Here is a 22,143-nt window from a genome sequence, read left to right on the forward strand (position 1 = left end):
AAAGAGAAATATCAAGTGCAATTTAAAAAAAAAAAACACATGGGTGTGTGAGTACAAAAAAGAAGATGAATATATTTTAAACATAATTTTTCATTAAAAATCATGTGATTAACATATACATGTGAGTTGAGTAATTAAGAAATTTTTTTTAGGGACAAAAAAGAGAACATCAAGTGTAATAAAAAAACACAAGAAGTACAAATATAATTTACTAAAAAAAACCTATAATGATACATTTATTTATTTGGTTTTAATTTATTGTTAAACTAATTATCCAGTGATATAAATATAATTTTCGTTAATTTATATTGTTCGTTATTCTTTTTTGACTTCTACATTAGTTAATTTGAATTTTATATATTATTCAAATCCAAAATACAAGCAATTCATATCCTCAATACAACAATATTACATTATGTAATTTATTTTTATTAGTTTTTTAGTCAATTTAGACTATTGATTTTATGGTATAGTACTTGTTTAATAAATCGTGTCTTGATAAGTTTATAATCTACAACTTTTTATATTGTAATTTTTTAATATATATCTCTGTTATTATTTTTTATACATGGTAGTAAATCCATCATTAATTGCCTATTTGTTAACCCTTTCTTTTCTGAAGGAACAATTTGTTAACCTTAAACCTTTTTTTTAAAAAATACTGGTAAGTAAAATTTTCTCATTAAAAATTAAAGTGAAAATACATAAATATGGTTGAGGGCGATGCTATGGTAGACAATGAATGAAGTCCCTCCATTTCTAAACCACTGAACTGATTCGCGCCGCTTCATTGACTTTCAGCGACGATCCATAATCGGGGATGCGCTCAACTTGCAAACCGTTGCAATCCTATTTCAGGTCAAGTTTTTTTGCAACTAATTTCATACCTGTTTAATTTTATTCGTATAAATTAACTGGACTTTGTCTCTGTGGAGTTTGAATCTCTGAAAATTGTTTCGGAAAGTGCTGGATATATATTCGAATTACTTCTTTCGGCATTTTAATGTCAATTTTGTTTGAATTTCATAACAATTTGGCATCATTGTGGCCTTTTAAGTTTTAACAGCTGAAGGTTTATTTAAGGTTCTCTGGTTCCTGCATCAGGTCGTGACATTTTAATTTCAAAAGATGATGGTTCATATCTACCTCAAATTTTGCACGGTTCGTTTTGGAGGGTTATGTGTTGCATTACAGATTTTTTAAAATTAACCATTATATGCGCACTGTTGATTTCTTTTTTGCTTAAACTTTCTTTTTCTTGTGCTGTTAGATGTCCTGTTTAGTTATGAGGATAGTAGAATGTACTTCTAGTATAATACGATGGTGCACTGTACTTGTTGTACATAGTGCTCTAACTAAATAGAAGTGACATTCCTATTTCAAGTACACTTGGCATGTGTTTGTACTTTGTATTTGCTTAAATTTTATGAAGGAATCGTTTCTTTCAAAAAGCCTCTCTCCTCAAGATTTTCATTATAAGCTACTTTGAACATAAAATCATGCTATAAACACCAACCGTCATCGTGTTTAAGTATTTGCTGTTTTACAAATTTCTCTCCTTGCTCTTTGCCAACTATTATTAATGTTCAAGTTGTTATTTAGTTACTTCCCACAGCCATGATGTGTGCTTCAAACCCAGTATATTTAGATTATATTCATCTTTGATACATGTACACTGCTTTTTGCCGACATTTTCCTTAGATATTGATTCTTGTATTTGAAAAGATACTTTTGTTGTACCAGAGAAACTTGACTGCCACCAGTTTACATGGGAGACATGGTGGATTATTCTGACTTGAGCAAGATCCCAAAACGAGGCAGTGTCGTGACTGAGAATAAAGCATACAAAAATCTGCTAATTGCATCTCTTCCTAAAAGTTTTGTACAGAGAAACCATGGACATCTCATTTCACTGGTCCGTGGCCGCTTTGGAATTAGAGATGTGGGTGGTATCACATTTTTTTTACTTAAAGTTGCTGCTTTAGAGATCATAAGGAGGTTCTCCAAGAGCAGATGCCCATGTATATGGCGAGGCCTTCAGGCTCTACAAATCCTATGTTACCCACCTTTTAAATGGATTCAGAGGTGGGAACCCTTCAAGAATTTGGTTGACAGCATGCAGGTTTGTTATATGAATTTGTGAACTTTTCATCTAAAATATATTTTAATAACATTTTAATGGAGAAAGCACAATATTTTCAGTAAATTATTTTCAATTATTGTCAGTTTAGTATCACCATTGAAAAATTTAAGAATGAATTTTTCATATTGATCTAGTATATCAAATTTGATCCCCTGTATCTCAGGATATATGTACCAAACTGATCCAAAAAATGAGTTATTTGGGAACATCATTGTGAAGTTTTAGGCATTGACTCCTATTTTTTTTAAAAAAGAAAATAAAGCAGCTGTCTCATTTATCCTTGGGCATCGAGAATATGTAAGATATAGCTATGTTAATCACAATCTCTTACAAGTTACAATGCGCTTACACTTTTCTTTCACAAGAAGAATGGAGAGAGAGAAAAGGGAAAGGTGCCAAAGAAGTGAAGGAAGATATTGAAGATTTTGATGCGTGAATAATATTGAGGAATACTATATGATACTTCCCCTGCCCCCTCTTACCATTTTGGTTGAGAACTAAATTGAATGAAGACTTCTCTCGTTGATGTTTGTGCTATGTTCTTTATGTTTTCTAAATGTACTAATTTAGTTACTCATGAGAGAAGATAGCTAATAAATCTCTCTGCTGTCAGGTCCTATCAAGACCGTTGCTAGCCCTTTCAATTGCAACGTTGTTTTCTGATCTATCAAAATGTAGTGATGGAAAGTCAGATTGTAGTACTGATTCACAAGATGCAGTAGCATACTCAGAATTATCTCCTTTACAGGTTGATTTGAATACAGGGTATATAATGCTCCGATTCCTCATGCTAATCTCTATTGTGAGCTTTAATAGCAACATTAGACTACTTCTTTCAACCTCGGAAAAGTAGAAAATGTAAACTTCATTGATGCAGTTTGCAGGATTTTAGAGTTTGTAAATAAAATTCCTTTTGATTTCTTTTGTGGTCGGAAATCTTGTTTCAACCTTGGTGATTTACCCAGTTCATTGCACTGTAAATTCTGTGATTTCTTTTGTATTCAGTAAAAATATCAACCTCAAGTTAAAGATTTGGATTTTTATCTTCATAACTAGGTTTACCTCTTGCTAGAGGTCTCTTGTGTTTCTCTGAAAGTAATGTAGGATATTGATATTTGTTGGACCAAGAATGTGAACGACCAAGTCCAAATTAATCTTGGTCTTTCCATATATCATATATGCAATGTGATGTGATAAATATAAAACCCAAAATTAATGGTGCATTTATGACTGAATCTTCCAGTGAAAACTTGAGATTAATTGTGGGGTTTTACTATCTTGATTTTTAAGCTCTACTTTCAAGCTTCTTACATTTTTCTTGCATTTTGTAGCAAGTGTTTGACAGATCCTAAAATTTTAGAATCTGAGAAGTGGTTGACTCTACTCATTCAAGAGCTTGAAAATCAAGGGCTTAGTTTACCAGAAAGGTATTTTACGTTTTCTGTGCATTCACCATATAGAATCCAAAACATGATGTGATACTTCCAAATTGTGCCATTCCAAAAGAATATCATGATGTGACACTCCCAAATTTACTGGATATTCATGCAGTTAAGTCTTTTTGTTGATGATGTAGACTTACAACTTTTTTCTGTTAGCAGAAATGAAAAACACAACATTAATAATTTGTTGGCAATTGCATTTTGTCTCTTATGGAGTTGGATTTGCTGAGGTTTTGAGTAAAATTTGAATTTATCACATCACCTATTATCCAGTTTTAAACTCATGTAACAGTATAGTATTTGACTACTAGAGAACCCAACTATATATAATTGATTAGTATCATTATGCCATTTGTTTCTTGTAAAAATCCTAAATCATGTGAATCAAAATGATTCTACCAACTAGACTCCTGATCTCTTCTTCCAATTCACTACCCCTTTTTTTACAAAAAAAAAATTCTAACTTATGTTTAACCTATATGGTGGACACGTATATTCGTATTTGTTTGTATGAACAACTTTTTGAAACACTAAGCAATACTTCTGACTTTTTATTCTACATTTTGTGTTAGATACTAAAATCAGGGCCAGGAATTATCTCTGCAGTTAGCAATAGCATATTTACTGCATATTTCTTGGTTTCTCCTGTTGCAACAGACTGTGATTTAGTAGGCTTTTATGCAGAATCAATGATGACGAGCTTAGCAGATTTTATGCCGCTTCTAATAATGATTTTTCATGCTTCCTTACCTCAATAAAGAAGACCATACGATGGCGAGAGACTTACAGAATTCTCTCAGAAGAAGAGCTGAAAATGTGGTCCAAAATGGTGTTCTGGCATGGGTCTGATGTGGGGCACAGACCTTGCCTAATCGTAAGGCTTGGGTTAGCCTGCAGTACATTGACATCTGGAGATAGACCTCGATTTGCTCAGGCAGTCAGTAAGTTATTCTTTTGCAAATTCAGCACTTCTTTTTCTTGTTATTTTCTCATGTTTGCTTATTACCAAAATAGATAAGTTATTAGATTTTGCTTTATTTTGAGTTGAGAAAATTATTTTTTTCCCTCTTTCATTTCTTACTCCCTCTACAGAGCATCAGTCAGTTTTGTTTGCTTGACGTATAACTTTTTGTTCTATAGTTTTATGACATTTGGTGATCGTTATTTCAGTATCACAGGTAGAATATGGCGTCTTGCACTTGGTTGATGCAGGCAACCCACAAATTACAGTGTTGGTGGACTGTGAAGGGTTGCCACCAGTGAGGATTCCCATGCAAATAATCAGATCTTGTTCTTCTCTTCTGCAAGACCACTTTCCTAATTGTCTTGGTTGCATGTTTGTCATTCGACTGCCGGCCAATGTTCTTGTTATTTCCCAGACTTTTATTCAGGTAAGTTATCCTTTCAGCTTATTCAGCCTAAAATGACTAAGAAAGTGGCAAGAGAAGGTGCATCGGGTTGGTTATCATGAAACATGTAGGGGTATCAAACAAATTGTTTGATTAATGCAATTTAATTTTTCAGTGGAACACACCAACCTAGATAATAATAACCAAAGTAGTAGATCTATAACGTAATATGCGCTTTACTGAACAAACTAATCCGTGCATCTGTGTCAGACTTTGGAGCCTGCTACGAGAAACAAGTTGAAAATAGAAGGGGAGATGTATCAGAAAGTTCTTTCTGACTATCTGCCAAAACTGCCTTCATATCTTGGAGGCTGCTGTACTTGCATGAAATGCTCCAACATTGACCATGGGAATATGCTGCAAACTTATGCAACTGGGACCAGCAGGAGAGATGGGTTGGAGGACACCACTGACAGAGACAATGACAATGAGGATTCTCCAACATTGCATCCTTCCAATGAATTAGAAGGCAACTTATATGCTAATTATGACCAGTTGTTAAGAACTGCTATAGTAGGTATTCTTATGTTTTGGGTTTTTATAGCTCTTGGTGCTTTAGTATTTGATCCCAGCAATCTTCACTAGCTCTGATAATCAAGACACGTCAAATTTAGTTTGTATCCCCTGACGAGTAAATCTTTCTTGTGGGCGGCATAATCCAATTCCATACAATAACACAACATATTATTGTAGATTCTTCAGATAAAAAATATCTAGTTATCTTTTCAATTTTATAGTCTTGTAACAAATAAAATAAAATCACGTCAATATTCTACCTTACTGCCGAAAATTGCTTATGACTATTATATTGCTTAACCCTCTACAATACATTGAAATTAGCATCAAGAAAACAGCTTAGAAAATCTGGGTTGAGATGTTAATGTTATTTATGTTTGGACTTATAAAAATCGTTGAAGAAATTTATAAATTTGTTACTGCTTATTTTAGGAAGCTTTATCAAAAGAACTTATCAAAATTAAGTTTTTTCCATTTATATTTTTTTTTATCTTAACTCTTTGGTTCATTAAGGAAAAACAATATTAACTAGTTTGAAATTTAGTCGGTAGATAAGTAAAATCTGATTAGTAATTATTTTTGTCAAAGATCAAATTCGAGTATTATTCGAACAATTCAATCTTTACTTTGCTTAATCATTTGGGTTTTTTTTAGTTCATTTTTAGTATAAGTTTATTTTCAACCTTATAAATAAATTCTTATTTAGTTAGAGTTTATAAATAAGAATGTAATCAAGTTATTTACTAACATGCCGTAAATCTTTCCGTCTAACTTTATGGAGTTGTTATTATACATTCAATTTTGTTTATTTTTTGGATAAAATTTAGGGAAGGGATGGCGCTCCTGGTTTTATACATTCAATAATATTCAATGATACTCTTTCTAAAATCAACACCGGACCACGATAGCGGTAAGTTTTTTGTATTTTTTTGGTATTATAATTTTTTTTATTAGGGATGAGAAGTACTTCACAAATATCGATATTTCTGATTAGGAATCTGGAAAACACCTGTAAAACTTTCCATATGTGGCTATATATCATTTGTTTGTGTGTAGCAAGTATTAATTATCGCTGTTTTTATTTGGGGCTGTTAGATTTTTTTTAGATACATTAATTTGTTTGTTAGATTTTCTTCACCACTTTTGTTGACTGGATCCACGGGCAAGTGGAAAGCCTGAAGACCAGGAATTAATTAAAAAAAACAATAGAAAATAAATTTAGACTAATGAAGACTCTGAAAAGTACGTAGGCCACTGAAGTTGGAGAGAACTACTTGTATGTATTTTATAACGTATAGACAAAGGTGCAGTACTTTCTTACATTGATGGGCTGCATATCCTAAGTTTTCAAGAAACTAAAACCTTTCTTGACCTAAATAAATTTTGGCAGCGTCATCCACCCCAATAAAGATGGTGCGTGGGTCCTCAACACTTTCTCTGCAGCTGCACTGTTTAGACTTAAGTAGAAGACATGAAGAGACATTCATACTAATTTCATCATGTCTCTTTCTCTCTCGAGCTGAACAGTGTGCAAAATATATATACTCTGCTCTTCTACTTACTTTTTTTTAGTGTTAATAATGTAAAACAGAATAATCTCTTTTTGTTATACTATACCATGCCTGCTACACCACTCAAGTACTTCTTATCAATTCAGCATCATAAGGAAAAGGTAATATAATTAAACAAAACTAAAAGCACTCATCATCATGAATATGCCTCCATTTGTGGCGAGAGTGCCTCTCATCTGCGTTCCGAACAGCCCTAGCGTTACCATAGTGGGAGACGCCTTCCGTGTCTATGCCACCCTTCAGATCATAGGCCCCGCCATCTTGAGCTTGTGGGCTGTCGGACCAGGGCGGCTCTCTAAAGCCACCACCGCTGCGGCGGTGGCGCTCGCCGCGTTTGTGGTGGTTCTTCCCTGGCCTCAGAGCACGAATTTGATAGCTAAACGCATATCATTGGGTCAGATATGCTCGTGTACGTCGTGGCTTATGCAAATGGTGTTCGCACTGATCCTATCATGCACCCTATAAGCTTGGCTGCTAGCACCGCCTTAGGTGTTTTCGCTTGCGTTTTTGCGCTGTTGCTTCCATATCCGCGTCTTGCTTCCTCCCAGGTAATCAAATCTTGAGTTCATCTGCATGTTATGTGAATTAGTTTGGATTAGAATTTAGAAACTACATCATTTATGCATTTTTTATTTATCCGTGAGAATTAAAAACGATATAAAAAAAAATCACAACAATTCATGCACTTTACTTAACTGAGTTGAGTTAGACTCGCTCGACTCATGTTACATACTTAACATGATTTGAATTTGTTTACCTTGAAAGCAATGAACTATTATACTAATTAAACCTTAGTTTGAGCTCTAAAAATCACGTCAACATTTAATATTTTGGCCTCTTAAAGGCAATTTCGGATGAAACATATGAATGACAATACTGACTTTATTGATTGGTATAATATTTTGTGCGACCTTTTTCGGGTGTATACACGCCACAAAAAACAAAGAGAAAGAACCATATTAAGAAACACATGATAGTTAATGGAAAATGTTAAACCTACATCCCCATTTTTGGGGTGTGCGAGTGGAAGGAAAAGAGATAGAAAGAAAATCCATTTAGGTATATACTTTCACTATTAAATTATTTTAGGAAATTATTATTTTATAACTTTATGGATATGCATTTCATCTAAGGTGATTTTCGCGGGAAAATTTGTTTAAAAAGTTACTCATCAAACAGCAAAAATTCTTATGGGAACCCAATCCTATTAGAATAGAAAAACTTTGAAAATTCCTTATATATGATCGAAACGTTTTGCATTTAAGTGGAATCTTCACATCATCATCCACTATTATTAACTAGCCTTACATAATACACAGGTGGTGTACGTAGTAATTGCGATTCCTCGCTGTCAACTGGGTAACAGGGTGCAGGAATGACAATTAATTTAACAGGGACATACACCCCCCTATTTTTGGGTAAAAATGGAGGTAGAAAGAGGAGAGAAATAGAAGAAAAATGAAAAGTAGAGATATATAAAAAGGGATATGTAGCAAGTAATTAAGTTGAGGTATATATAATGTGTGTGTGTGTGTTTTATAAATATTTCTACGATCTAAATTTTGTTTGGTAATTAGTACAGATGAATCAAAGCTACAAGCAATTAACAAAAAATATCTTGAAGAGATTGAAGCTTCTTGTAAAAGTGATATGCGGGGAGGACAAGACAACCGCGGTCGGATTAATGTCTCATGCCAAGTCTTTAGTAACTAAGCGAACCATGCTCCTTTCTATCATCATGCGCTACAAAGTAAGCTCAAAATCTCATATCATGAAAGCAATTAATGCATCTCCATATATAAGTTTTTTTTTTCATTAGCCACAATCCTGTTTTAATAATTACAATCATATTTTCTTTTCTTTTTTGCACAGGAGGGCATGCAATTGGGAGAGACTTCCAATTAAAACTTTCAGACCAAATTGCTTAAGCCTAATAGAAAGACTTCAAGAGGTAGATACCAATCTGAGAGGCATGGAGTTGGCTTTAAGTTGCACCAATTCATTCCCAATGAGCAATATTCTCGACCAAGACCTTAAACATGTTCTTAACAGCCTCGAGGAGCATGTTACCTTAACCATAAAACAAGCTAAACAAAGCTTACGTGGCGGTTCACTAACTGTTCCCGAATCCAATGCAAAAACCATAACCCACTTTCTCCAATCCCTTCATACCATTCCAACAACTCACCAAGATTTACCCATTTTCTTCTTCTTATTTTGCGCCAAACTCCCCCACAAGAAATGATTGACCGAACCTCCAACTTGTGCTCAAGACCTACCCGTTAGGAAAAATGGAAATTCTCCCAAAGAAAAGTGGGCTAATTTGATAGCAACGTTAAGAAATACAAATCTTATGCCAGCAATTAAATTCTCTCTCTCTTTGGGCCTTTCAGCGTTCATGGGCTTAGTGTACAGCAAAGAAAATGGGTTCTGGGCTGGGGTTCCAGTGGCCGTGAGCTATGTTTCGGGAAGGGAAGCCAAATGGGCATTGCTATGTGCACCCAGCAAAATTACTACTACACCCAAAAATTGCGTCATTTTCCCATTTTACTCTTCCATAAAAGGGATATGGATTGGCTAATTTGTATGCCTTATACAGAGCCCAATCCATAAGTTTTTTTTAAAAAAATATGTTTTACGAATTAATTTAAAATTAATGACTCAAGTAGGAGTTAAACCTGTAACTTTCGCGTTATTAGCACGACACTCTAACTAACTAAACTAATAGATCAATTATGTTATAAAATAAATAGTATTGTTATATATAACACTAAAATTTTTAATGTATATTTAATGCGCATGTAAATTTAAATAATAAATTTTGTGATAATTAATTTTGATATAATTCATACAGATTAGCTACTCCGTATGTTTTTTTAATAAATAAATAAAATTTACTATTAAAAATTTTCATTTATTAATAAATTTAAAAAAACTTACAGATTTTTTAATCGCTTAAGGACATTTTTAAAATTTTCTTTCAATGCTGGGTGCACAAGCAAAATGCTAGGTGCACCTAGCAACACCCAAGCCACATTTAGAGCAGCAAATGTTAAGGCCCAAGGAACCGTGTTTGGATCTGTGTATGGCGTTTTGGGTTGCTTCGTATTTGAGAGATTCTTGCCCATTAGATTCTTGTCTCTACTTCCTTGGTTCATCTTCGCGAGCTTCCTTCAGCGAAGTAAAATGTATGGGCCTGCTGGTTATTGGGGCCATTCTAATTCTTGGTAGGAAAAATTTGGGAGATGCTAGGTGCACCCAGCAATATTGCTGGTGCACCCAGCAACTTTTATGAATGGACAATTTTGCCCTTTAATAAAAAATTATAAAAAGCCCCCCCCCTCTTCGGAAGAAACTTTTTTGCTGCTCATTCCTTCCGCGAACTGCTTCTTCTTCTCCGCGAACTGCTTCTTCTTCTCCGGCAAGGCAAGCGCGAACGTCGTCTTCTTCTTCTCCGCGAACGAGGTTAGTCTCCCTAACTCCCCTTTGATACAACATTGTTATAGCTTGTAGCAGTGGAACCTTAGGATAGTTACCTTAGGATAGTAACTTTAGGGTAGAAAACGAGAGGAGAGGACGGTAGAAAACGAGAGGAGAGGACGCCGGAAAAAATGGGGAACAGAGGCTGACGGCGGAGACTTCCGGAAGACCCGTTAGGGGTTCTTCCGGAAGTTCCGGAAGAACGTTTTCCGGAAAGTTTCCGGAAGAAGTGTTCTTCCGGAAGTAACCAAACGTCTTCCGGAAGAACACTTCTTCCGGAAGACTTCCGGAAAACGTTTTCCGGGAACTTTCCGGAAGAAGTGGTTCATCCGGAAGAATTCCGGAAGACGCACACTTCCGGAAGAAGTTTTAAAGTTCCGGAAGACCTTTCCGGAAGAACCCTTCTTCCGGAGTGTTTCCAGAAGAACCACTTCTTCCGGAAGTGGTTTTTTTGTTTTTTTTTTTTGTGTTTTTTTTTAAAATTTTTTTTAAACAGAAATTGTTTTGTTTTTTTTAAATGAACTATTTTATTTATTTTGGTTATTTTGTTTTTTAGATTTTATGAAAAATGAAGTTTGGGTTTTTGATGTCATATTTTTTTTATAATTTAAATTGTGTATTTTTACTAAATATTAATTTGTAAATTAATTTTTTTTTATAAAAGTAGTTGTGTTTGTTTTTGTTTATTGTTTTTTTTTAAATTAGTGTTTTTTCTTTAAAAATGAAGTTGTCTATTTTTATAATTAATTAGTTTATTTTATTATAAATGAAGTATTTTATTTACTAAAAAAATTGTGGATGTTTACTAAATAATTTTTTTTTTACATTAGTTGTTTAATTTTTTTTAAAAATTAAGTTGTGGATGTTTAGTAATGAATTATTTTTATATTAGTTGTGTTTTGCTTTTATAAATGAAGTTGTTTATTTTTTTTAAAAAAAAATTAACTTGTTGATGTTTACTAAGTAATTTAGTTGTGTTTTTTTTTATAAATGAAGTTGTTTATTTTTTAAAAAAAATTAAGTTGTGGATGTTTAGTAATGAATTATTTTTATATTAGTTGTGTTTTTTTTTTTATAAATGAAGTTGTTTAATTTTTTTTAAAAAAAATTAAGTTGTGCATGTTTATTAATAATTTTATTTTACATTAGTTGTTTTTTTTTATATAAATGAAGTTGTTTAATTTTTTTTTTAAAATTAGGTCGTGTATGTGTGAAAATAATTTGATTTAAGTTAGTCTTATTTGTTTATAAATAAAGTTGATTTTTTATAAAGAAAATTGTGTATATTTTGACCGAAAAAAATACGTGTTCGACATGATTTACAGATCATGGCCAGAACACGAGGTTTAGGTCGTGCCATAGGTAGAGTTGTAGGCAGAGATAGAGCTGCTGACGAGGATGCTGGCGATGTTCCCGAGAGGCGTAGGCCTACTGCCTCAGCCCGTAGGCTACGCGTTCATCAGATGACTACGGAGGGACGTGATATGGCTGAGGACGTCGCTGACATGACTGATGATGTCCCTGAGCAGCCTATGGAGGCACCTGAGATGCGTGCGGACGCACAGGGTGCTGATAGTGGTGAGGGGTCAGATGGTGATGATGCTGCAGAGGGATTCCCTGGTGGTCCACGTGACCCGTCAGTGTTCACATCATTTGCCGAGCATGTTGCACATGCCGTGTGGAGTGGACAGGTATTTTAATTTGTTAATTATTTGTCATTGTTTATTTATTTGTTTATGATTAATTTTTTTTTAATAATTGTATAATTTGTACTTCAAATCAGGAACGTCCTGATTTGAAGTTAGTGTCACATGGGAGGAAGCTGACACTGATTGGGAGGCCAGTGCCTGAGATTGAAGGCCTGGTGGCTGCCACAGGATTAAGTCCACTGATAGATTGTTCAGTTATTACTGGCGATCCTGGACTTATATCCGCATTTGTGGAGAGGTGGCACAGTGAGACTAGCACGTTCCACCTTCCAGTAGGAGAGCTGACGATCACATTGGATGATGTGTCGTCCATTCTACATTTGCCCATCACTGGCGCCTTGCACAGTTTCCACGCTCTTTCTACGGAGGAGGCCAGATTCTTGCTCACGGAGTTGCTGGAAGTGTCTGCGGAGGAGGCCAGAGCCGAGACAGCGCTCACACGTGGAGCATATGTACGATTAGGATGGGTTCGTGACATTTATGAGACCAGATGTCAGGCCCGGCGGTGGATTGTCGCAGCTCGCGCTTATTTGCTGCACCTTGTCGGTTGCACTCTTTTTGCTAATAAGAGTGCAACATACGTGCATGTGGTCCACCTTGACGCTTTCCGGGACCTCGCTCATAGTGGTGGTTACGCTTGGGGGGTTGCCGCACTGGTTCATATGTACGACCAGTTAGATGAGGCTTGTAGGACCACCACCCGACAGCTTGCGGGGTACTTGACGCTATTTCAGGTAAATTTTGTGTTTATTAATATGTTAGGTTCGATTATGATTTAAACATGTTTTTATGTTATGTTAACCTCAATTATTGTGTAGTGCTGGATCTATGAGCACTTCCCTAGTGTGCATCAGTGCGTGACTGACGACACATACCAGGAGACGTCCCCACGTGCTTCCCGGTGGTTGACGTCGAAGGCGCACATGAAGGGCATCACAGGAGCACCCTACAGGGCACGTTGTGATGGTTTGACCGTCACAGATGTGTCCTGGTTGCCGTACACGGAGCATCGGGGTGTTAGGGCGTTTCAGGAGATTTCATCGTTCCAGGGTCAGCTCAGATGGGGTCCTATGATCGTCGCAGTTCGACCGGAGAGGGTGGTACGCCAGTTCGGTTACATCCAGAGCATCCCTCCGCCGCCTGTTAGTGCACGATTGTCACAGGAGCAGATAGATGACAGGTGGATGGAGTTTGCGGATCACTTACTACCTGCGGGTCAGCCTTGTTTAGTGCCTGGGCAGGTATCTGCGGATTACATTGAGTGGTTTTTCCGCATATCTCACCCTTTCATGACACCGACCCAGGCAGCTGACCAGCAGAGGGATGCACCAGCTGCAGACCCTGAGGACTACATACAGCCGCCCAGCCCCCAGGTTCCAGTGGCATTTGACCCCCCTCCATATGTGGTAAGATTATTTGCGCGTTTAATGTTTTATGAGTTGTTGTTTATTTTGAATTTCATAATAAATGTTTTTACTGACTTTGACAGGATGATTACGAGGGATATGAGGCGATTGCACAGAGGTTGGAGCGTGTGCTCAACCTTAGGATAGTCACTGCAGGCACAGAGTTATATGACATTATGCAGGACTGCCTGACGATCGCGAGAGGGGGACCCAGTGCTGATGGGACGGTCAGGGCTCGTCAGAGACGTCGCACGGACCATTGATCATTGTATTTATATTGTTGTGTTGTAGTTGACATGAATATTTGTAATTATTACAGTTTTTGTTTAATATAGTTGGCGTGTTTTGCACAGTTTATTATTTTATAATATAGTTTGTTATTCCGATTGTTTGTGGTCCTTAAGCGAAGTTTACGGTTGTTTTAAATTTATTTTTAAAAAAGGGAACCTAGAATCATGAGTTTTGTTTGTAAGAATTACATAAAAAATAAAAGTTTTTAAAATGATTAATAATTCATAAGTGAACCCTTTTTCCATGTTCAAGTACCCATGTTTGGGATTTTTTTGCGTGGGTGTGCCTGTGCCCTGAGACAATGGAGGGCGGCCATTTCTCATGTTTGGACGTCAAAGAATCCAAAAAAAATAGTCCTGTTCCCCAGTTCCGTCAACTAACACGTCAAAACAAAGCCTCAAAATCGAAAAAAATAGGAAATGAACCCTTTTTCCATGTTCAAGTACCCATGTTTGGGATTTTTTTGCGTGGGTGTGCCTGTGCCCTGAGACAATGGAGGGCGGCCATTTCTCATGTTTGGACGTCAAAGAATCCAAAAAAAATAGTCCCGTTCCCCAGTTCCGTCAACTAACACGTCAAAACAAAGCCTCAAAATCGAAAAAAATAGGAAATGAACCCTTTTTCCATGTTCAAGTACCCATGTTTGGGATTTTTTTGCGTGGGTGTGCCTGTGCCCTGAGACAATGGAGGGCGGCCATTTCTCATGTTTGGACGTCAAAGAATCCAAAAAAAATAGTCCCGTTCCCCAGTTCCGTCAACTAACACGTCAAAACAAAGCCTCAAAATCGAAAAAAATAGGAAATGAACCCTTTTTCCATGTTCAAGTACCCATGTTTGGGATTTTTTTGCGTGGGTGTGCCTGTGCCCTGAGACAATGGAGGGCGGCCATTTCTCATGTTTGGACGTCAAAGAATCCAAAAAAAATAGTCCCGTTCCCCAGTTCCGTCAACTAACACGTCAAAACAAAGCCTCAAAATCGAAAAAAATAGGAAATGAACCCTTTTTCCATGTTCAAGTACCCATGTTTGGGATTTTTTTGCGTGGGTGTGCCTGTGCCCTGAGACAATGGAGGGCGGCCATTTCTCATGTTTGGACATCAAAGAATCCAAAAAAAATAGTCCTGTTCCCCAGTTCCGTCAACTAACACGTCAAAACAAAGCCTCAAAATCCAAAAAAATAGGAAATGAACCCTTTTTCCATGTTCAAGTACCCATGTTTGGGATTTTTTTGCGTGGGTGTGCCTGTGCCCTGAGACAATGGAGGGCGGCCATTTCTCATGTTTGGACGTCAAAGAATCCAAAAAAAATAGTCCCGTTCCCCAGTTCCGTCAACTAACACGTCAAAACAAAGTCTCAAAATCCAAAAAACTACGAAATGAACCCTTTTAACAATTAAATTTTTGGACCACTGAAACAACGCATTCAACTTTATTATGGGAATTAAACACGCCGTAAACATATAAAGGTTACATCAACAAAAAAACAAAAAATTAAACATGACATTCAGTTGTTTAGCGACGTCCCACTGACCTCGTCTTCAACATATTTAGTAAAGACAGCTAAAATTTCTATTGGTCCATATTTTTTCCAGTAGTTAGATTGTACTAACACCTTCAGCAGTTCTTCGTTGGTGATCAGCTCATTTATTTCATATTTTATAACCGTATCTGAATACTCAAACCGAGCTGGTTGGCGAAAAAACAATCGTCTTACCGTTTGTGATTCGTGAATTCCAAGAGGGGGGATCCCTTTAGGTGCAACTTGCTTGATTAAATTCTTCAGTTCATCGATGGTACATGTTGAAGGAATTTGAAATTTCTTAGGATTTTTTCCTGTGAACGCGCAACCAAAAAATTTGTTCTGCGGTGGCATGTTCCATTTGCCGTTGTAATACAGGATCGCGTCATGAATACGAGGCATAGTGCGTTCAAGTAAGTTTATTATTCCATCTGGTGTTCTTCCAACGGTGCATAATAACTCAATCGGACCAACACAAGAAAATTGATCATTACACATTAACATTGTGTTGACATCGTCATCATTTATCAATTTGATACACTCAAAGCGAATTTGGTTACCTGTATCGGTGAATGGCTTCCGGTAGTGAATTTCATCCAAAAATTGTTTGTCGGATAGCTGAAGGGTATTGTGTATTCTGGTTTTTAGGCTTGCAAAATCACACCTATTTGGTACTCGAATGGGCACCGGAGTTGAAGTTTGGAAGTAAACCCCAGTATCATTGTGAATAATCGATCCATTTGGATAAATGAAAGCCAACCTTGAGTTGACAATCGTCTGACTGCTAGTTTCTCCTAGAAATGCCATAGTTTGTGTATCAGTTGGGAGATTATTTGAAAGCAAGATAATGTGTGATTTAGTAGCCTAGTCTGCCATATATATAGATGGTTGTGACCGAGCCTTTGTTTAACTTTGTTTACAAAAAAATAGACACGCGTAAATGTGTAGTCAAGTCAACCAATGTGTTGTCGCTAATGTGTAGTCAAGTCAACCAATGTGTTGTTGAGCGACTGCTAGTTTCAAAATGTGTACTGAAGTCAACCAATGTGTTGTCACGCTCAAACTGTAACACGCATGCATGTCATTATGTGTTGTCAATTATGACAATGATGTATGCTGTACGCGTAAATGATTTTTGTTGGACCAACAATTTCCTTGCTTAACCAAACGAGTAGTTGATAATATTAATTGGTTAGTGACGGGTTACAACGAATTATATCGCATAATGAATACAAATAAATAAACAATGAATGTTTAGTCTTCATTTAGGTCTACATAGTGTGTTTTGAATGACATCAAGCTTGTGTATTCCTGCATTCTACTAATATATGGAATTGCCCATTGCTTTGCCTGAGAATAACAATTGGTTGACCACAACAGCGCTGGGGGCGGCAACGGACAATGGTCTTTCAAATAAACCTGTTGTACATGAACAAACATTATATCATGCGCTGACCGTGCCAAACGAACAAGCGAAGTCATTGCATAATTGTTACACTAACTATATTCAATGTACCTGAACAAAATGATTTCCAAACACGTGACCGACACATATGATGCGGTGGCCAGAAGAGTCAGGTGGTGGTTGACTTCTAAGAGGGAAAAATGTCATGCTTTGTTGTTGGGACAACGATACAAGGATTACGTTATACCGTGAAGCAATCACATATCCCATGTCTGTTATATCCATCCACTTGTCCACACTAACCTGAATGAACCAAACATACACATGTAAGTAATTTAAACATTGTTATTAAAAAAAATTAACCTAAAAACATACCTTTGAAAATCCATCAACAAGTAGGGACAACTTTAATTGTTCAAATCTCTCTGTGCCACCGAAGAGGTTCATGTACTCATGCGACCACCTGCCAAGTTCTTTAAGCAATTCATTACGCACTAACGGCCACGAATCTTCCCCCATACCTAATAAAGCGCCAATGGACCGATATCCACAGTTACCGTCCGCTTTCACATCCACAACGTCACGAATGAAACCTTGAAAGAATGACGCAAATTGATCCAACATCGGGATGATCCTTGTTGGCTGACGCGGTTGAGAACATGATGCACTTCGTTTCACTGGAGAGTTGCTGCTTTGAACAGAATGAAAAGCATCAACATACTCCCAGTAAGACGGATCACGCTTTGTGGATGTTTGACTTCTTTTCATCGGTTTCTTCGGTGCACCTTTAGTGTTCACCTTTGATGGAGGAGGGCACATAGAGTTATGATCAGGGTATGCGATTTCTCGAAGTTTACTCTTCAGATTTACTTTGCCAGCCACATCAAGTTCATCAAACCTTTTAGATATGACCTCTATTTCTTCCTTGATGGTGACTTCCGTCTCACATAACCCTTGGTCTGAAAAGCAAAGTCTCCTCCAAAAAAGATGGACTGACTCCAATGGGATGCTGCTAGCAGTATACCTAGAAAGCTCACATGCACAAGGAAGCCCGTGCGTGCTTCTCATCACACAACCACAAGAAGAGAGATTGTTGCCGAGATAACGTAGACGGTCAATCTCAGAAGCAATCTGATTTAAAGCATCCCTCGAAACCATCCCAAGAAGCCTCTTGTATAAGGTTTTTTTATATACATGGCCAACCACATGCGTACTGGTTTCAAAGGATGCTTTAATTTCGACGTGTTGCAGCGTGATCATGTTGTTCATGGCATCCCAAACACTACATAGGTCTCCAACGCTATTTTGTAGTACTCTTTTGAGAGCCCAATGAGCTGATTCAACCCTACATTTAAAATACACAACAAACATGAAAATATACAACAATTAAATACCATTTAATATTAATCGTTACTAACAAATAAAATCAGTTGTTAATACCTGTTTGTTGTTGTGTTGCCTAGGTGCATGACCTTATTCGTCCATGCTGTAATAAATTTTTCCTTGTGGGGGATAATCCATGTGTCGTTAACATAGTCAACGAACATCGGCCAAGGCGAACAAGCAACTTGAAACTTCTGATATGACTCATGGAACTCATATTCGGACAGACAATCAACCAAAGTACCCCAGTTATCCATTACATAGTCCCACGCATTTTTTTCCCCGATTAAAGATTTGCACTTCGCCTTCACATTCTTATCGATATGAAACCTGCACAACAAATTAGTAGACTCGGGAAACACAGTTTTCACTGCATTCATCAGTGCTAGGTCTCTGTCAGTGACAATAACAAGAGGGAGGCGATCGTGTCTTAAAAATAGGCCTCGAAATCGTTCCAAAGCCCATACAATATTATTAACACGCTCAGCCTCCAGATATGTAAACCCAGCAGAGAATGTCATCGCCGTTGGTGTCACTCCAACAAAGTCAAGTAGTGGGAGTCTGTACCTGTTTGTTTTGTAGGTACTGTCTATAAAAAACACTAGATGACATGCATTGCATAACTTTACTGCATCTGGGTGACACCAAAACAGATCACGCACCACAACTTCATCCTTCAATCTATGCCAATGAATGTATTGATCACGTTCGAGAAGCTTCATCAGATGCTGCATTTCGGTATCAGCTCCTCTTATTGAAGAACGATATGCACTTCTTGCATTGTAAATTTGCTTTATCGTGGTGTAACTGTCGGCATTGTGTTCCTTCAACGTTAGCAAGATGTTTTTCGGTTTCACCATCGACTTTGTCATATCAGCAATAATTTTCTTTTCTTCCTTAGTCAATCGCCCGGCGTATGGATGTCCAACTAAGGACTTCGCCAATTCATGATTATGAATCCCACAGATCAACTTCACCATCCAACCTTCCCCTCCACGCACTGGTTTCCCACGAAGCCTGAAGGGACAACCACATTTCCTACTCCCGGTGTCTTTTCTAACGAATTCTTTATTTCTACACTTGTACGTACCACTCCTTTCACACCCAATTAACACAAATGAACTTCTTCCTCTGCTACCGGTCTCTGTGTCAGATCTCATAATCACTGCAACAAATCCATTTTCATGGGCAACTGTTCGAGCCCATTGCAAAACATCATCTCGAGTAGCGAATACCTACAACGCAACCCTAACACATTAATTTTCGTACAAACCATCAATTCAACCAATGACTCAAATTATCTATGATTACCTGAGATGTATTAAAAGCATTTGAACAATCGACATGTCGTTCATTCACTCCACATTCTTCTTGATTATCATAATCATAATCCATATGAACTTCTTGTGACATCGCAAAGTCATACCTCCATTGATCTTCGTCCATCTTAAGGACATATGCATCATACACAAGTACATTCAAATTATCATATAACCACATCCAAAAATTTACTACACCTTAAATAACAAACATATTAATAGGACATATGCATCATACACGACTATATTAAAATTATCACTATATTCTAAATTTATAACTACATTATTTACTTAAACTAAACTTATCACTATAATAAACAACTAATAAAACATTTTTGTACCATTATACATTTAAGTTACCTAAATCATTTAATATTATACCATTATACCTAATTAAATCAATAATCCACAACATATATAAACCAGAAATAAAAAAAAATTATAAAACAGAAATATATATATATATATATACCATTATAAAACAAAAAAAATTATAATCCACAATATATATCATTATACCTAATTAAACCAATAATTCATTATTAACTAACAGAAATATATATAAAACAGAAATTAAAAAAATTATAAAACAGAAATTAAAATAAATTAGTAATAATTTAACATTCCGGAAGAAGGTCTTCCGGAAGTTACGAAGGCCAATTCCGGAAGAAGTGCTTCCGGAAGACCTTCATCCGGAAGTGGTCATTCCGGACCTTCCTCCTTCTGTGCCTAAAATTTCTTCCGGATACATTTTTTACTGTTTTTCTTCTCTAAAAGCTAACCGGAAAACGAAATAAACGCGTACCTCCGACAAAATAGGAACAACAGCCACTAATAAAACTTCAAATACGGAACACAGGACCACCAAATCTTCAAATACTTCACTTCACGGGACCACCAACAGACTGCTGAAGGGACCACCACCGAAACAACAGCAAACGGAAGAAGAAACAAAGCAAACGGAAGAAGAAACAAAGCAAACGGAAGAAGAAACAAAGAAAGCGCAGTAAAACACAGCCTGAAGACGTTAATTTAAAGAAATTTACACAAGGGCAAAATCGTCATTACATACGCATTAAAAAAAAACTAACTTCCGGAAGACTTCCGGAAGAAGCTTCTTCCGGAAGACAATGGAATTCTTCCGGAAGAAGCTTCTTCCGGAAACATTCCGGATGACGTTCTTCCGGAAATTGTCTGTGAGTATTTCCGGAAGACACAAATTATTCTTCCGGAAGAAGATTCTTCCGGAAACTTTCCGGAAAAATTATTTCCGGAAACTTTCCGGAAGAACCTTCTTCCGGAAGAATAATTGCTGAAGGGCAGTTTCGCCACTTCACTGTTTGCTGGGTGCCCCAGCAATAATGCTGGGTGCACGTAGCAACTCCCAAAAATTTTGGGCCACCGAGTGAATTTGCTTTAGCCAGAATCATTGAAACCTTTATTGGGCTCACATGTTCTATTTTCGTGGATCTTATTTTCTTGCCCAAAATAGCCTCGACGTGAGCCGAAATGGAACTCTCGCAATGCTTGGCCACACTTGGTGAGTCCATTGGGTCGTTGAGTCTACTTGTTGCTGGCAAAACCGATTTGGAAGACAACCAAAGGAAGTTGAAAATGCAAGTTAAGGAGCTTAGGAAATTTGTTGTGGAAGCAGAAGTGGAACCTAACTTTTGGTTTCTACCATTTGATAGTGTTTGTTATAATAAGTTTTGGGGTCATTATCAAGAGTGGTGGATCTCATGTGGTTTGGAGAACTAGCGTTGAAGTTCCTCCAACAAGAATTCCAACGATGTGGAGCTTGTGAGAAAGAGGATGTGAAGATGCTAGATGGTGAAGTTGGACGCTTTAAGGAGTTGATTTGCTCTTCAATCAAAAGTCTTGCGGAGATTTCTAGTACGAACTTTGTTGCTAAAGAGGTTGAGAAGAATAACAACTCTTGTGATCTCGAAGCAGGAAAGTCAAATGGGGGTAATAATACTTGCATGGTTTCGGGTTTAGGTGAAGATGGAATTGAACAAACAATTGGCTCTTTTCTCCAACTGTCGAGAATTGTTGTTGATAACTTATATGGTGATGAAGGTGAGAAGGAAATGAAGAGCCAAGTTGTTCTTAGTTTGAGTGCGGTGGGATTCTCCTTGTGTGCATGTATACGGGGGACGATGGAAATTGAAGAAGCAATCAAGGAACTTGTTCAATGGGAGAATCCCTCTAGTGAGATTAATTAATTTGGGGGAAATGGTGGGTGAGAAGTACAGGAATGATGAGTGATAAGAAGTAAGATAGAAAGAGAGAAAATATAAGAAGAAAAAAAACTATATATATATATATATATATATATATATATATATATATATATATATATATATATATATATATATTGATAGAGTGTTTATAAAGTGAAATGATGTTGACATATCATTGCTCTTAATTTAGTGTGAGATATCATGATAAGCACTTTTAACAAATGAAATTGGAAGTTGAATTTATATAGATGTATTAGAATGTTGACAACTAAAGTATATAATATTTTTTTTTATTCGTGAGAATCCAAC

General features: G+C 36.7%; 1 protein-coding gene, 1 long non-coding RNA gene and 1 pseudogene across 7 annotated transcripts; 2 read left to right on the forward strand and 1 right to left on the reverse strand.

Annotated features, from left to right (window-relative positions):
- The first annotated feature begins 700 nt into the window (after positions 1 to 700).
- Positions 701 to 5,686, forward strand: LOC100786215 (uncharacterized). 6 transcript variants are annotated; one of them, XM_014768327.2, is made up of 8 exons: positions 709 to 858; positions 1,105 to 1,161; positions 1,744 to 2,122; positions 2,757 to 2,908; positions 3,475 to 3,570; positions 4,258 to 4,526; positions 4,756 to 4,976; positions 5,205 to 5,686. In XM_014768327.2, exons 3-8 carry the CDS (start codon positions 1,769 to 1,771, stop codon positions 5,577 to 5,579), a joined length of 1,467 nt encoding a protein of 488 aa, XP_014623813.1. In that variant the 5' UTR covers positions 709 to 858; positions 1,105 to 1,161; positions 1,744 to 1,768; the 3' UTR covers positions 5,580 to 5,686. The 6 variants fall into 6 exon arrangements, with proteins under 6 accessions (XP_014623812.1, XP_014623815.1, XP_014623813.1 ...); XM_041009857.1 differs by having other exon boundaries at positions 4,270 to 4,526; XM_014768326.3 differs by lacking the exon at positions 1,105 to 1,161 and having other exon boundaries at positions 701 to 858.
- A 1,339-nt stretch (positions 5,687 to 7,025) lies between these two features.
- Positions 7,026 to 21,893, forward strand: LOC100787295 (uncharacterized; annotated as a pseudogene).
- LOC121173603 (uncharacterized) lies at positions 16,804 to 17,063 on the reverse strand. The gene is made up of 2 exons (XR_005888763.1): positions 17,001 to 17,063; positions 16,804 to 16,903 (listed from the first exon to the last, which is right to left on the reverse strand). It is a non-coding gene; the product is annotated as an uncharacterized lncRNA (long non-coding RNA).
- Positions 21,894 to 22,143: the final 250 nt, after the last annotated feature.

Source organism: Glycine max, chromosome 15 (assembly GCF_000004515.6).
Source record: "Glycine max cultivar Williams 82 chromosome 15, Glycine_max_v4.0, whole genome shotgun sequence".
NCBI classification, from domain to species: domain Eukaryota; kingdom Viridiplantae; phylum Streptophyta; class Magnoliopsida; order Fabales; family Fabaceae; genus Glycine; species Glycine max.

Excerpts from the sequence above, each read along its gene's own strand:
- LOC100786215 (XM_014768326.3), top strand. The coding sequence starts at position 1,769 with ATGGGAGACATGGTGGATTATTCTGACTTGAGCAAGATCCCAAAACGA. Across the intron at positions 2,909-3,474 it reads CAGGTTGATTTGAATACAGG|CAAGTGTTTGACAGATCCTA; the intron begins GTATATAATGCT and ends TGCATTTTGTAG. Across the intron at positions 3,571-4,257 it reads GGGCTTAGTTTACCAGAAAG|GCTTTTATGCAGAATCAATG; the intron begins GTATTTTACGTT and ends GTGATTTAGTAG.